Source organism: Melospiza georgiana, chromosome 1, assembly GCF_028018845.1.
Source record: "Melospiza georgiana isolate bMelGeo1 chromosome 1, bMelGeo1.pri, whole genome shotgun sequence".
NCBI classification, from domain to species: Eukaryota; Metazoa; Chordata; class Aves; order Passeriformes; family Passerellidae; genus Melospiza; species Melospiza georgiana.
Window position 1 is genome coordinate 48,124,660 of NC_080430.1, and position 13,906 is coordinate 48,138,565.

At 38.2% G+C, this 13,906-nt stretch overlaps 1 protein-coding gene across 2 annotated transcripts in view; it reads right to left on the bottom strand.

Annotated features, from left to right (window-relative positions):
- ELMO1 (engulfment and cell motility 1) overlaps positions 1 to 13,906 on the bottom strand; it is a 302,214-nt gene that overhangs the window by 159,089 nt on the left and 129,219 nt on the right. For both annotated transcript variants that reach the window (XM_058027258.1, XM_058027263.1), the window contains one exon: positions 1,886 to 1,990. In XM_058027258.1, the coding sequence (XP_057883241.1) occupies positions 1,886 to 1,990 (105 nt within the window). The remainder of the gene's footprint in view (positions 1 to 1,885; positions 1,991 to 13,906) is intronic.

A 13,906-nucleotide genomic window follows, 5' to 3' on the forward strand; every position in this document is an offset into this window, starting at 1 on the left:
TGCACAACACCATCATCTCAGAGGTGTTCCTACTGTGCCAGCAATGCTGTATAAACACTAAGTAGAACTCCTCAGAGTGGTGGATAGACTAACATACTCCCAAAGCACATTTACAGTCCCCAAAGCAGCTTTAGGAAAGCAATTGAATCTGAGAGTGCCTCTGCAAGGCACTTCTAGTGGATGTGTACTCTTTCTCAGGAGGGAAATACATGAGGCAGTCAGGCACTCCCCTAACAGGGACCATGCAGGAATAAAAACAGGCAGCTCAAAACAACAAAATTCTCAGTAATGCAGCAGCAAAAATACTGCATTATAGGAACAGGGCTGAGCCGGCAGCAAAATCCTTTCCAAAAGTGGCTAATTACATGCTTCACTGAATCCAATTTTTAAGACAGCATTTGCAAAATGAACATGAAAAAATAAGAAAAACTTGAGAGATGTCAATGAGAGTTTTATTTCAACAGAATTTTTGTCCTCTTTCAAACGTTTCAGACTTCTTTAAAACATGTCTGACCCATTTGGAAGCACTGGCTACCTCTAATTCTCTAAGCTGAATTTTTATAAGTATGAAGTAGCACAGTCCAGATCTTATAAAATTTTAATGAGAAACAATAAGCAATTTCTTTTTATAAACAAAAACACTATTCAGCATAGTTTCTCCAGAAAACCTGCTCTTTGTTCATCACCTGAGGTAGTCCTTGATTTCAGGGATTTATAGGGATTAATAAATACTATTGTACTGCATACTACCACAGTATCTTTTTCAAGAGTTATTGCTAGATTCAGACAGAGGAGAAAGATCCATTTAAAGAGCAAATCCTACAATCCCATCATATGGTATTATGTCCATACATATCAGCAGGCCCTTTGCAAACCTATTAGAGCTTTGACACCAATTTACTTCAAACAGAAAACAGATGATAACATATATTAAAAGATCATTCTTGACTTTTAGTGGAAATGATTGGTGTTTCTGCTGTTTTCTTGCTATACACAATCTTCTTTAAGCTGGTTTGCATGAGCATTTTTCTTGGGGAATTAAACCATCCCTATGAACTCCAGACACCAGCTTTCATGATTATCCTCCCTTTCCATCTGTGCTTGCTTGGTTTATGCTTGGCAAGCACTTGATTTCAATAAAGTTCAGGAAAAGTTGTTCTCTTCAGAGGCAGGTATTATTCAGCTGCATGCCTCTTCTTGTAGGGATGCAACACATAACCTCCTCTAACTACCTCTGATATAACCTTGAAATAATGTAGGAAGTGGAGTGGGCAGGGGACAGGAATGGGTTATACATGTAAATCATGATGCTTTGTACATATTTTACTCCTAGCATGACCTCTCCTACAGCAGTAGTTTTAGTGGAAGCGTCTTAACTCTCAGTAACCTGCCAACTTGGTCACCTCTCAAAGGTGATTGATCTTCAAATTTGAAGATCAACTCTCATTTGATCTTCAAATCCTCCTTTCCACAAAAAAAATGCTGTCAGTTTTTGGTAGCAGGTCAGAAATTTCTGCATAATTACTCCTTCCTGAGTTTATGGTCATCCATTATGCATCTGACAAAAGCACAGGCTCATTTCTCTTCTCTTTGCAGGCCTAAGCAAAAAGGAGTACTTGCAAAAAGTAGTATCTGAACATTTGACTCTGCAATAGAATAGAATAGAATATTTGACTCAGCAATGACAGTCAAGACAACTGTACAGCTTTCTCCCAGGCCTTTTACAGACTTACATCATGTTTTAGTGTCACATGGTTTGTCTTCCTAGAGTTTGCTATTAATGATACCAGGATTTTGAACCTCCCCTCCAAAGTCAACTGCAAACAGGACATAATTACTGTGAGCAGGCAACTGCAAAGATCTCCATGACAAGAGGAAGCCTTACCCGAATATAAGCATCCTGGTGATGTTTGGCAAAGTACAGCATGTTGTCAAGGGCCAGCATTCCAGGAGGGGTCTGTGTGAAATCCAATGCTGGGTTTACATGATTCTGCAAAAAAAAAAAAAAGAGCAAGATCACTCAATGAGCACCTTTACAAAAGCTATCAGTTCCCTAGTGTTGGTGAGCACCGTGTTAGCATGCTGTGTCAAAAAAATGTTTGGCAACAGAGCTCTTTTTGCTGAGCAGAAAACTCTTAATAAGGAAATTGCCCATGCCTGGAAAAACTCTACAACCAAATGCAGCCACTATGAGGCTGGCATGTCAGTAATTCACTTCTGTGAATTGCAGCAGCTGTGGAATGGAGTTTCCCAAAGGCTGAACTCTTTAGAAGCACAGACACCTATGTTGTTCATGGAGATAGACTCCTTGGTGGTACTACAGACTAAAAGTGCATAAAAATGCAGAGAATCGAGCCAACAGACACCAAAACACCTATTTATACAACTGTTATGGAACTATTTCAAATAAACCACAAAAAAGAGAAAAAAACCCTACCAGACCAAATAGCTGTATTAAGTGTATTGGATCTTGTGGACTCCTGAACACAAAGGGACTCAGATAAAATTTTAAGTGAAAATAAACAGATTCATCTTGTGGAATTCAGTTACATTTTTTTGTTACATTCTGAACCTATTAGTTTCCTCCATGGAACTAATGAATAAACATACCATATATAACTAGAACTCATTAGCTTCTACATGCACATACATATTGCAGATGTTCAGTTTCACACACTACATGAAAAACTACAGGTGCCCAAAATATTTACTAACTCAGCTGATTTTTTGATTGGATGCAATGAAATGTACATTTGAATAAGCTTCATGGTTTATTTGCCAGGCTGCAACAAAGAACCTGCTCAGAAATCCCAAGAATATGTCTCCATCAAATAATGCCTCCTTCTCCTAAGCTCTTTTTATCACCTTTGCAATGTCTCATCATTCTGACACAGAAAGATACCCCTAGCTCCTTGTCAACGGCATTTCTATTCTGTGAGACCCAGCTGACAGGGACTTTAAAAGTGCATTTACTACCAGAAATCCAGCAAAGCTCAGCACAGGCTTCTACGATTACTGCATTTCTGCAGTGTGCTCAGGGTCTGATCCACCCCCTTCAGTGATGAAAGCATGGGTTTTACTACTTTTCCTTCGGTTGAGTCTGTCAGGCCATAAGGTGGTAGAAGTGAGTGATTCTACTTTTTTGCCCATTTTAGCTTCAGATGTACTATATGTTGGTTTTAGCCAGTCAATAATTCACAATTGCATAAAAGATTAAAAATAGTAGAAAGCAAAATTTATACATTAAGGTGCCTGCTGCAACTTCAAAAGTAGACAAATATATTATTCTGAAGATGGCATGCAGAACCTGTTTGTTGTACATTTCCAGATTAGGGCTATTGGTGTACAAGCAAAACAATCACAGGCTAATTAGGGGATCAAGAGGATGCCTGGAACCCTGGATTTTATACAGAAAGATCTATGTGATAAGTATTTAAGAAGGGTAGTTGTAGCTTAGGAAGGGAAAACAATGTCTTACTGAGTTGTAAGTTTCAAAAACTCCCCTTTAAATTTTTTTTTCACTTTCATCTGCTCATCTGAATGACAGACAATAGCCTTTCATGACTATTTCCCCAACTCAACCTTTCATTTTCCACATTGATGCATTTATCATTCAGAACATTTAAAATCAGTACAAAACTGCTTCACACACATCACAAGCCCCACAGACTTCAGCTTCTGGGAGAAGAAAACTTCCCCTCCTACAATTTTCAAGCATTTCAAAAAGGGCATTTTAAGAGAGGCTGAGTCTCACAGACACACAAACGGCCTTCTCAATCCAGCATGAATATCTTACAGATCCTTCTCTGCATTTGAAACTACCTCCAATTTGGCCATAAAGTACAAGTCCTTAGGGACACCTCTTGATACTTTGCTGTGTCATGAGGTCCATGAGGTCCATTTCCTTGGGAAAGCTACTGGGAACCACAGGATCACCAGTCAGCAGGGAACCCTACGGCACCAGTTTTGCAAAAACTTATGGAAGTAGAACTACAGCAGAAGGCTGAACGTGCACTCTTGGCTCCCATGCTATAGCACAGGTAGGGTACACTTGGATAAATACCTGACAAACACAGAGAGTTTCAAGACCCAGCTACATTTATCCAGCTATTAAAATACTACTACTAATTTCACTGGCATTTACAATGGTAAAATAAATGCAGGACACAAATAAAAAGCCTGACCTACAGTTGCTTGAAAAGTTTTTTGCTTCATCCCATTCTAAATCAACAAACAAACAGAAAGGACATGAGGAATCTCATGACATTTAGTAAGGATGACTCATTTTGTCTCTTACCATCACTACTAGTTCTATGTTCAATCAGAAAAACCATCTCTCCATCACTTTTATTTTATCTCCAAGTCAAGCCTATAAGCCCAGCTATTTTCAGTTTGTTTCTGTTTTTCAAAAGTTTCTGTCTTGTGGGACGCCAGTATAACTAGGGCTTGATCTTCAGCTCTGTTGATTTAAATAACTAGAAATTAAGAAGCAGATAATAGCTGAGGATCCACAAGACAGTTCTGGCATGTGTGAGACAATACATTACCTTCAATTATTCTTGAAATTCAAAAGGAATGTCAGACACTTTGTTCCCTTCCTTCTTTCTCCCTCCCCCTAAAATCATCCTTTTCTTAACATGATGAATATTTGTGGTTGAAATATTAAGTTATTGAGAGCGGGTTTAGAAATGAGATACAAAGCTACATTATCTAAAATGCTGTAGTGAATAATTCAGAAGTAGGCAAACACCCCACCTACAATATAATTTATTAAATATATGGAACACAGCACTTCAGGCATATTTATTGCATCCATTTAGTACAAAATCTATGGCATTTTTTGCTTTATGAAAAGCTAGGAGTAAGAAATACAAATGAAACAGATTTGTTAGTTCCAATTTTTCAGATAATTTTTGATTTTTTTTCCACTAGGCTGAGAAATATCTTCGCATTTTTCAGCTTCAGCATCTATGTGGTATTTAACAGCTTATGCTCTTATGCCACACATGTTAACATACCAGAACATTCAAGAATTTGTTAGCCAACTCAATAGGATACTGTGGGAACAAAAGTTCATTGCTTTTGATAAGATGAAAACTCAAAATCACATCTGCTTATGCTATTAAAAAAAAGTAGAAAAATAGCACGTGGCATGTTTCACAATACGATAGCTATTCTGGCTAAATCCCAGTGCAGTAATTACAGACAACCTAGCATTCTAATGCAGTTCTGGCTGTGTAAAGCTTTCTTCTGTACCCTGAATGGCTTCACTGTCTTACTCCTGGCAGCAATCTCTGAGGGATGTATGGATTTCACTGCTAGGTACATGTCCTCACACCAAGGTGCCTGTTCACAGCAAGGCTGTACTGTCTGTAACTGCTAATGGAATAAGGACCATTTATTCCTTACATTATTCCTGACAATATCTTCCACATGAACACGCTGAAGCACAGGAACTATTTATTTCCCTGCATTTCTAGGTGATTAACATAAAAATTTATTTCTGTCTTGACGGGTATTGACAGTTTACCACAGACTTTGCACCGGTGCTGTGTGCAGCAGCCACATAAATCAGTTGCCAAATCATGCTAGTCTGTCCTGAAAGCAGTATGGAATAGGTGCCAGATCCAGTTTTCCCAATCCCAAAGCAGCTCAGGTGAATCCCTATTCTGCATGCCTCACTTTGGTAAGAGGCATAACAGAAACACATCAGAAGTTTTCAGGGAAGAGTCAGGACTGTGAAAGAACAGATGACAGAACAACTTCCAAATGTCACAAGAATCCAATTTTAATGGTGTCTTTCTAAAATGAACCCTCTCAAAACTGGTCATATTTCTTTTTTTTTTTTTTTTTTAACAGTAAAAGGAACAATCTGTCTACCGAGGTAACACCAGGGACAGCAATTTCTCTCTTCCATCTTCAATTACTCGCTTACTCATTTTCTTCATCCTTTTAAATCTAACCCACTGTTCTGTGGGCTGGGAAGGAAAGCAATTACCTTCCTGATTCTACAGCACCTCTGCAAAACCTTCCCCAGATCAAACTGGGAAATCATAGTAGTAAATACGTGGATGTTTGTTCCTCAGAACTCAGGACAAGAAGAGTGGGAACTTTTAAAGTGAGATTTAAGGTGAATTATGAATTGACAAACTGATGCTAAAAGTATCAACGAGCACAGAGATTCACCATTTACCCCTTCCCTAAATAAACCTTAAGTTTTACAGGCAAAATGTTCCCATCTGTTCATTTGCACAAGAATTACAAATAAGGAAAAATACTACATTAAACCAACATTTGTGAAGAGGTAGTCAGCTAAAATTCTTAATGAGGAAATATTTTTGTCTTTTTATTTAACAGCACTGTATTCAAAGGGATGATGATGTTGCACACCACTTCCATCATCACACTTAATGAGATATAACAGTGACTTGGGAATTTTCAGCCTCTGTGTAATCAATGGAAGCAAGAACTAGCAGATTTGTTTTTCTCTTGATAACTACTTAAATATGCAAATGTGATTTTTTTTTTTCTTCCAAAACCAATTTTTTAATTTACAACAGAACTCAGTGCTAGAATGAAAATGTATCAGGAGGATTCCTGAATTAAAAAAAAATCTACAAACAAAACCACAAAAAACCCCACACTCCAATGCAAGTAAGAAGTATCCAAAGCTCAGTAACTGCTATATATTTGAAAGAATATGAAGAAAATAATTTAAGATACTTTCAGTGCAAGTCATTTAAACCACATTCCCATTATTCCACCACATATAAAGAACTCCAATACATTTCTACTGGATATAATTTTCATGAAGATTTAAAAATTATATCTGCATACAATGATGGTGGTTTTTCCTTAAACTCATTTCTAGGTCCTTTTAGCTTTGTGTTTTGGCAAATATTTGTCCATTTCTACTAGTAGGTAAAATTTTTGAGGTCTGTTTTTCTTTTTTGTTGTTATTGGTGTGACAGCTTTTGGATACATATTAGTAGACTACAAATGTTATCCTCCAAAAATGAAACACATTCCTATCTAGATAACGTGTTAATCAAAAGACCTGCTGGATCAAGTTTGACCTCACCAATATAAATCTGACCCTCTCAATACCAAAGAAATTTCAAGTACATCTGCACATCATTTACCCTACAAAAGATAAAAAAGCAGTAATTTGACTACTGTATATCCTTAATTCATTGAGCTAGTATGTAATCTAATGTAAAGAACAATAGAGTTCAATGTATGTCACCATCAGAAATCTGTCCCAGTTGTGTAAAGATGCTATAGTGGTAAAACTTGTAAAAATCTGAATGTTAAGGAGGTGCAATTAAATCACCTAAAAATCATTAAATAGACCATAACAGGCATGTCAAAAGCACTACATATTTTCAATCATGAATAAATTATACATTATCAAGCAAGACAAAAAGCTTTGGCATAATTCTTTGTACTTTACACATGCCTATATTATGTGGAGCTAATGGTTCAGATTCCAAAATCTTAAACCCTGCAGTCTGCCAATAATTTGAAAGCCTAGAAGAATACAAAATGACTGCTTTAACTCACATGATCACATTTTGTCCAATGCATAAAAACTGTGAGCCACCTTTCAGGTTTTATTTCAGTTTCTGAGGGCAGATTTTAAAGTTAGATGCATGTTTAGCACTTCACAGATTATTGACTTCTTACTACTGAACTAATGTTTACTGGGCAAATGTAGTTATCAAGCAGTAACACATCATGTACTCTTTCAGGGATATATAGAATGAATCAATGGATTGTGGTCATTTCAATTAAATTTTTTCAGCATGGAAAATTACTTTCAGATATCTCACCATATCCACTAAGTTTACAGAAAAATGGAATAAGCAGTCAAACATCCGGTTGCAGATATAGCTGGGACTGGGTCAAAAAACTAAAAGCCACACTAGTTTATTTACTGAGATTACCAGATCATTTTACAGCCAGACCCTGCCAGGTTGCCTGTCTAACCTGACTTTTTGGGCAAAGTCAATCCACTTTAGATTAAACGGCTGCCGGATGAGATGTGAGCTAATCCAGATGGCTTTCACTGCAGGGAGTTAGGGACCCTTCCCATGAGACCTCCTAGAGGCTCAGCTGCAAGAGTGTGAAGCAGGTGTCCCTCCAGCCAGGGCTGCTGGAGAGCAACCAAGAGCTACAGCTTTTCAGAAAGCTCCAGCTCTCACAAAATCACCATGGAATATATTACCCACGTCCTGGCCAGCAAGCCACTTTTGTATTGTTTGAACTACAACACTCATGAAGTACACTGGGAAGAGCTGGCACACAGTATCCCCCAACCTCAAAAGAACTACTGTTATAAATATGGGCTTTTTTATGACTTTGGAATGTGCTGGGAGATGATCGCTTTAATTTTACCAATGCCATTAAAGCAGTTTGCCCTCTCTATACAGATAGAAACTAAGGCATGAATTCTCATCCTGCCCAGCAGGAGAAATAGCAAGCTAGCAAGAAGAGAGCTATGTGAGAAAACAGTGTGAACAGTGCTAGTGGGAACAGCAAGCCAAAGAAATTAATCTATCTACACTTGAATACTGCAAATGAACACAGATTAAATGTTTGTGACTAGACAGAAGTCATACCCACAAGACCCAAAATCTACCTCAGCAATTTTATCTCTGTGACTCCTATTATATGTGTCAATTAGTTAGACTTAGTGTTCCTAAGTCAAATTTTATCATGAAAACCTTTTAAGTTTGGGAAAATTTAATGCCTGTTAGGTAAAGTAGACTGTGACTTCCACTCATTATTTAAGCATAATGGCTCCATAATTCAGAAGAAATTCAGAGCTCTTCAACAAATGTTTTTTAGAAAACTTAAGGAAAAGATACAAAATAGTTAATGAGTGTACATATATATTTTAGCACAAGCTCCAAACAAATTAGTTACATTGCCTATCAATAAGGAAAAAAAATAATCTCTATACCTTTTTATTAAATAAAATGAAAAGTTCAAAATCAAATTGTGCCAAATCTTGGGCTCCTTGAATTGGAATTTTCTAAGCCTTAGACTACCACAAGAGCATATTTTAGTTTTAGATTGTTTTAGTTACACTCCAGGCAGTTTTATCTAAGCTTTTTGACATAACATTTGCTTCTGAAATTTAAGGTGCAAAACAACTTTCAGTTATATTTCCTTTTAAAGAAAAAAATACTTAAATTATAAGCAATAAAGTAAAATCAAAGTCAGTCAAGTAAAAATAATCATTAGAGGAAGATTATTTCCTGAGGATGTGCATCTACAGGGAGGTCACATGTGAAGCAGCCAGTTTTATTGCTGCAGTGGCCTCTTTTTTTTTTTTTAAGTCATCACTAAAGAGTGAAATTCTGAATTCCTTCCTGCTGCAGCAACTATCATCTCCAGTAAAGGATATGATGCCTGTGTACAATGGTAGGCACAACCAGAGAACAAGAAGATTGACACTCCATTTGAGCAGTGAATTATAGTTCTCTTGGAATTTCATGACCAGCAATGGCAGCAGTGGCTGGGGACATCCCAGCATCTCTACAATCCATGCTGCTTTGAGAACAGTGAGCTTGGAAAGGAACCTAAACTCAATGCCAAGCATCACAAGGTAAGCTGCAGATCTATATCAGCTTACCCTGTGATGCTTGGCATTGAGTTTAGATATTTCTGTAGAAAGGTTTTGTGATTTTCCTTTTCAAGCAAGCTGGGTCAAACCTCTGTCACGTGCAAAAGGAAAGGCCCAGGCTGTGTTTAGTTCAAATACAGTGGAGAGAAGTCAGCCCTATGTCTGAGAAAACCCCAGTTCAAAATTAATCATCCCTGTGAATCTACTGGCTGCTTGGCAGCCAGATACAACAGCTGTCCAAATTTAAAATGGAAATTTCTGTCCCAGAGCTCTGGAAAACAGAACTGGAATGGCATTTGCAGCCAGGCATATGGACCTGCAGAGCTGGGTGAAAAAGCCAGCTACCATTTAGGAGCTCTGTGGTTCACGCACTGACACTTCTTTTATTACCTGTGACCAGGTCAAGCTTCTAATAATTGCAGAGGATAAGATGAAACTAATTTACAGCAAAGGAACTGTCATCATATGTGGTATTTTAGCTACCTTTGGATGGACATTCCCAAGTACAAAATTACCAGCTATACAGTCAAATCTTTCCCCTGCTGGAGGAAAGCAGCCAGGCTCTGTAGGTGTCAGGGGAAGATTTGGAATACAAGACCAATCCCTCCTAAAACCTTTGAGTTCATATTCTGCCTTAAATCAGCAATAACCTATGCCCATCCTGTAGGATACCCTCATCTGTCCTCAATATCAAAGTAATAAAAAAATATACAACCAAAAAAAACCCCAAAACAAACCACAAATATTAAAAAACCCACTGGATCCATTCACTAGAGAATTTCAGTTCCCTTGAACTTCAGCTCCATTTTTCTTTCCCTCCCTCTCCAGGAATGTGAAGCTCTTCTGATTAGAGCTGGGCTCTGCAAAATGCTGATATGTGTTGCATGTCTGGGTACTGTTCTACTGTTCTGCTCTGCCTTCATTCTCCTCCAGACAAATGTCACAAAGAGGATGCAGCTGCACCAAAATTATCCCAAATAGGGAGATTTTTTTTTTTTTTTTAATATAAGGAATTTTTAAGAGAAGACAAATCTCTACTATTCTATGATTTTATGTGTGCGCTGTGTAACAAACGGACTACATTTAACTACCAAAATATTCAGAATTTAGATATGAAGGTGTTTTTAATTTGGGGAAATAAATGGGTTATTTAAAAATAAGGTGCCTTTCTCCCCTTGTCTTTGAATTTATTCTCAGGCCTCAGTTAATGAAATCTCATATTGAAAAAGAATGTTTGTAAGTGAAGAAAATCAAAATATTTTGTGTTCTTTGCTATTTACCATCCTTTAAATATTACAACATGTAAAAAACCTCTTGAGGAATGAGACAATGAGGAAAAAACCAATATGCACATGTAAGTAACACACATATCTGTTTGCATGCATGCATACACTGAAAAACTTCATAAACCTAAACAAAATCTTTGCTGTAATTAACATTAAATTGAATTTACACAGTTTCACAAAACTACCATCATTTAATACCGAGCAAGGGTTTGTCTAGAATCATCTATCTAAGCCAAGTCTTGTGAAGCAGACAAAGCCAACACAACAAAAGCATTGGGATGTCATTATATCTGACCAGTTTTGTGGGGCATGGTTCTCTGTGGTTTATTTTGTATGCAAATTCTGAGACATGTAGTACATAATATCCAGAGAAAGACATGCAAGGTCCATCCATCTCCCAGTGAAGGAGTCAGAAAATAATTCTTCTGTTAAGAAATAAACTATTCAGCCCAACTACATTCAAATCCATGGAGCTTGCCTGCCCCCACGAGTTCACAACTGGGATGCACATGGCAAAGAAAACTATTCAGTGAAAGCATAGATAGTATATATATAAAAGAGAAAAAAAAAAAAACAACAGAAATGTAGTACCCCATTTTGACTAACTTTAAATTAGCAAATTTACATTTGTTAGTGAATTTTCTGCAAGAGAAGCATGCTCTTTCAAATCACAAAGATTTTAATACTTTTATTTTACAAGTTTGCAATTGAAAATACTGGAAAAGGTATAAATACTAAAATACCAACCTTTTATTCCTCCTTCTCGAAGCAACTATCTTCATTAAGCAACTGATTTAAAGGATAATTCCTTCAACTAATACTTACAATAAGCACAAAATAATGAAATTAATAATTAAAATATCAAAGCAGAAATGGAATGATGTTATACAGAGCCACACAGACACACAATCACAGATATTTCATTCTGGTTAGTTTTAACTTTGTTGTTGAAGTGATACTGAAAGGTCAAAGAAGCTCAGTGGCCCATCAAGATTTTTTTCCCTTTCTTTTAAATCTGTTCTCCTTTGGAATGACTAAAGCTAAGAGGAATTCATCTGCATATGATAAAAAAACCTGGTTTAGTAATTTTACCAATGTTCAAGTTTTTAGATCCGGACAAGTAGTCCTGGGAAATCACATGCAGCTGCATGGTAAACAACAACAGCAGCTTTAACATATGGATTTTGTGGTGTCTCTTTCTGGTCAGTATAAAGATGCGTCTGACCCAGGCACCTCATCCTGTGCGTATCAGCTCAGATGAAAAGCACCAAGTTTATACAAAATTAGTAATTCTCTACTGCACATATGTCCTCAGGTCTGCCTTTCCTGGTTAGAACACAACCTATTTTCCTTAATAAGAAAAAAGTTCCTCAAGTTTTCTCCAAGCCATTTAAAGCTTCATGCCTCCAAACAGCAGTAATTCTCTTGCAGTCTTCTGTTAGAACCCAGGATCCACAGATAGAAGACTGACAATGAAGAAAAATTGTACTGTCTTCAGGATTTACAGATAACTCTCAGGGTTTTTTTTGTCATTCTTGCATATTTATTCCACATGCAATCACACTTGGCTGAGAAGACGTGATGCCCCCCAACAGCATCTGCCCCTGTGGCCAGAGGAGATCACCCCTCTCTCTTGGCAGGGCACTCACATGTAGGGCAACTGTGGAATCCTTTGAACCCTTCAGGGAAATCCCCAGGGCCTTGCCTTGGAAGAATACACCACAGAGTCTCCACCTAGGCTGAAAGAGAAGACTTCCCCCATGGAGCCTTGCATCCCATCCCAATTCCTTTCCCCATACGACCCAAATTCTCCTTTCCCTGTTTCCTCATTGGTTGTGGTATCCCTGGTGGCTGGCCCTGTCTTCCCAGTGGATCAGTGCCCTTTGCCCTGCCCTTTGTATCGTCCCTGTGCCCTCAGGCCATTGGCCACTGACCCCTACTTCCCCCTGTGCACAGCACATGGTTTGAGGTTTTGTCCCTGATTTCCCTTCAGCATGCTGGAATAAACCTTCACTGGAATTTATCATACAAAAGGCCCTTCTGCCTCTCTTCACTGAGCTAGCCATGGCCAGTGTGGTCCGTGTGCTTGACTGCCTTGCCTGAATGCTTACCCAAGTGGCTTTTCCGCAGGAGATGCTTGTTGGGAAATAGCTCACACCGTCCACCATCTAAACCCCACACTGCTACAGGCAACCAGGCTGCTCCCCTGCTTGTGCCTAGCTGGCATCTGCCCACACATCCTTGCGCTGCTCAGAGTGGTCCAGGGAGATTTGGTTGAGCCACAAAAGAGATTTGTGGTTCAACCACTAACCCTGGGGCCTACCCTGCCTCAAGTTACACCAGAGGAGATGTCTCCCACCACACACTGACCTGAACATCTCAGCACATCAAAGTGTCAGTGTGAAGAGTGCAACCTTGCTGAGTTGCAAACCTCAGTGGGGAGTGCTCTATTCTACCTGCAGGAATCCTCTTTTCAGCACAGCCCTGCTCTTCCACAGCCTAGCACCAAAAACATGCTATGGCATGAAACCATGGAATGCTTTGTTTATGGCAAACAGTCGCTTAGAACTATGAAAGTCTGCTTATGGGAAAGACCACAACAGGTCACACACAAATGACCTCTTAACAGAACCAAGCATGACAGTAAGATTGAAGGATTTCTGGATTTTTGCCTCTCAGGTTTTAAAAGAGATTTGCTGCTAATGCTCACATTTGCAGAATATAGTCTGAGTTGGCATCAAGTGTAAGTTTTCCTGATTATATCTATAGCTAAAATATCAAAATCTTGTGTTCTACAAATTTGTAAAAACTCCTGGCAGATTAAAAAACAAACACCACCACAAACAAACAAAACCAAAAAATCCTACCAAAACTAAAAGTCCCAGTCTGCAAGAAGGCATCCCTGCCACAGAATCTACACAAGGCTGAAAAACACTCAGAACACAGGAACAAATTGTAATTTTGGGGAGGATAAAATATCTCACCAGTG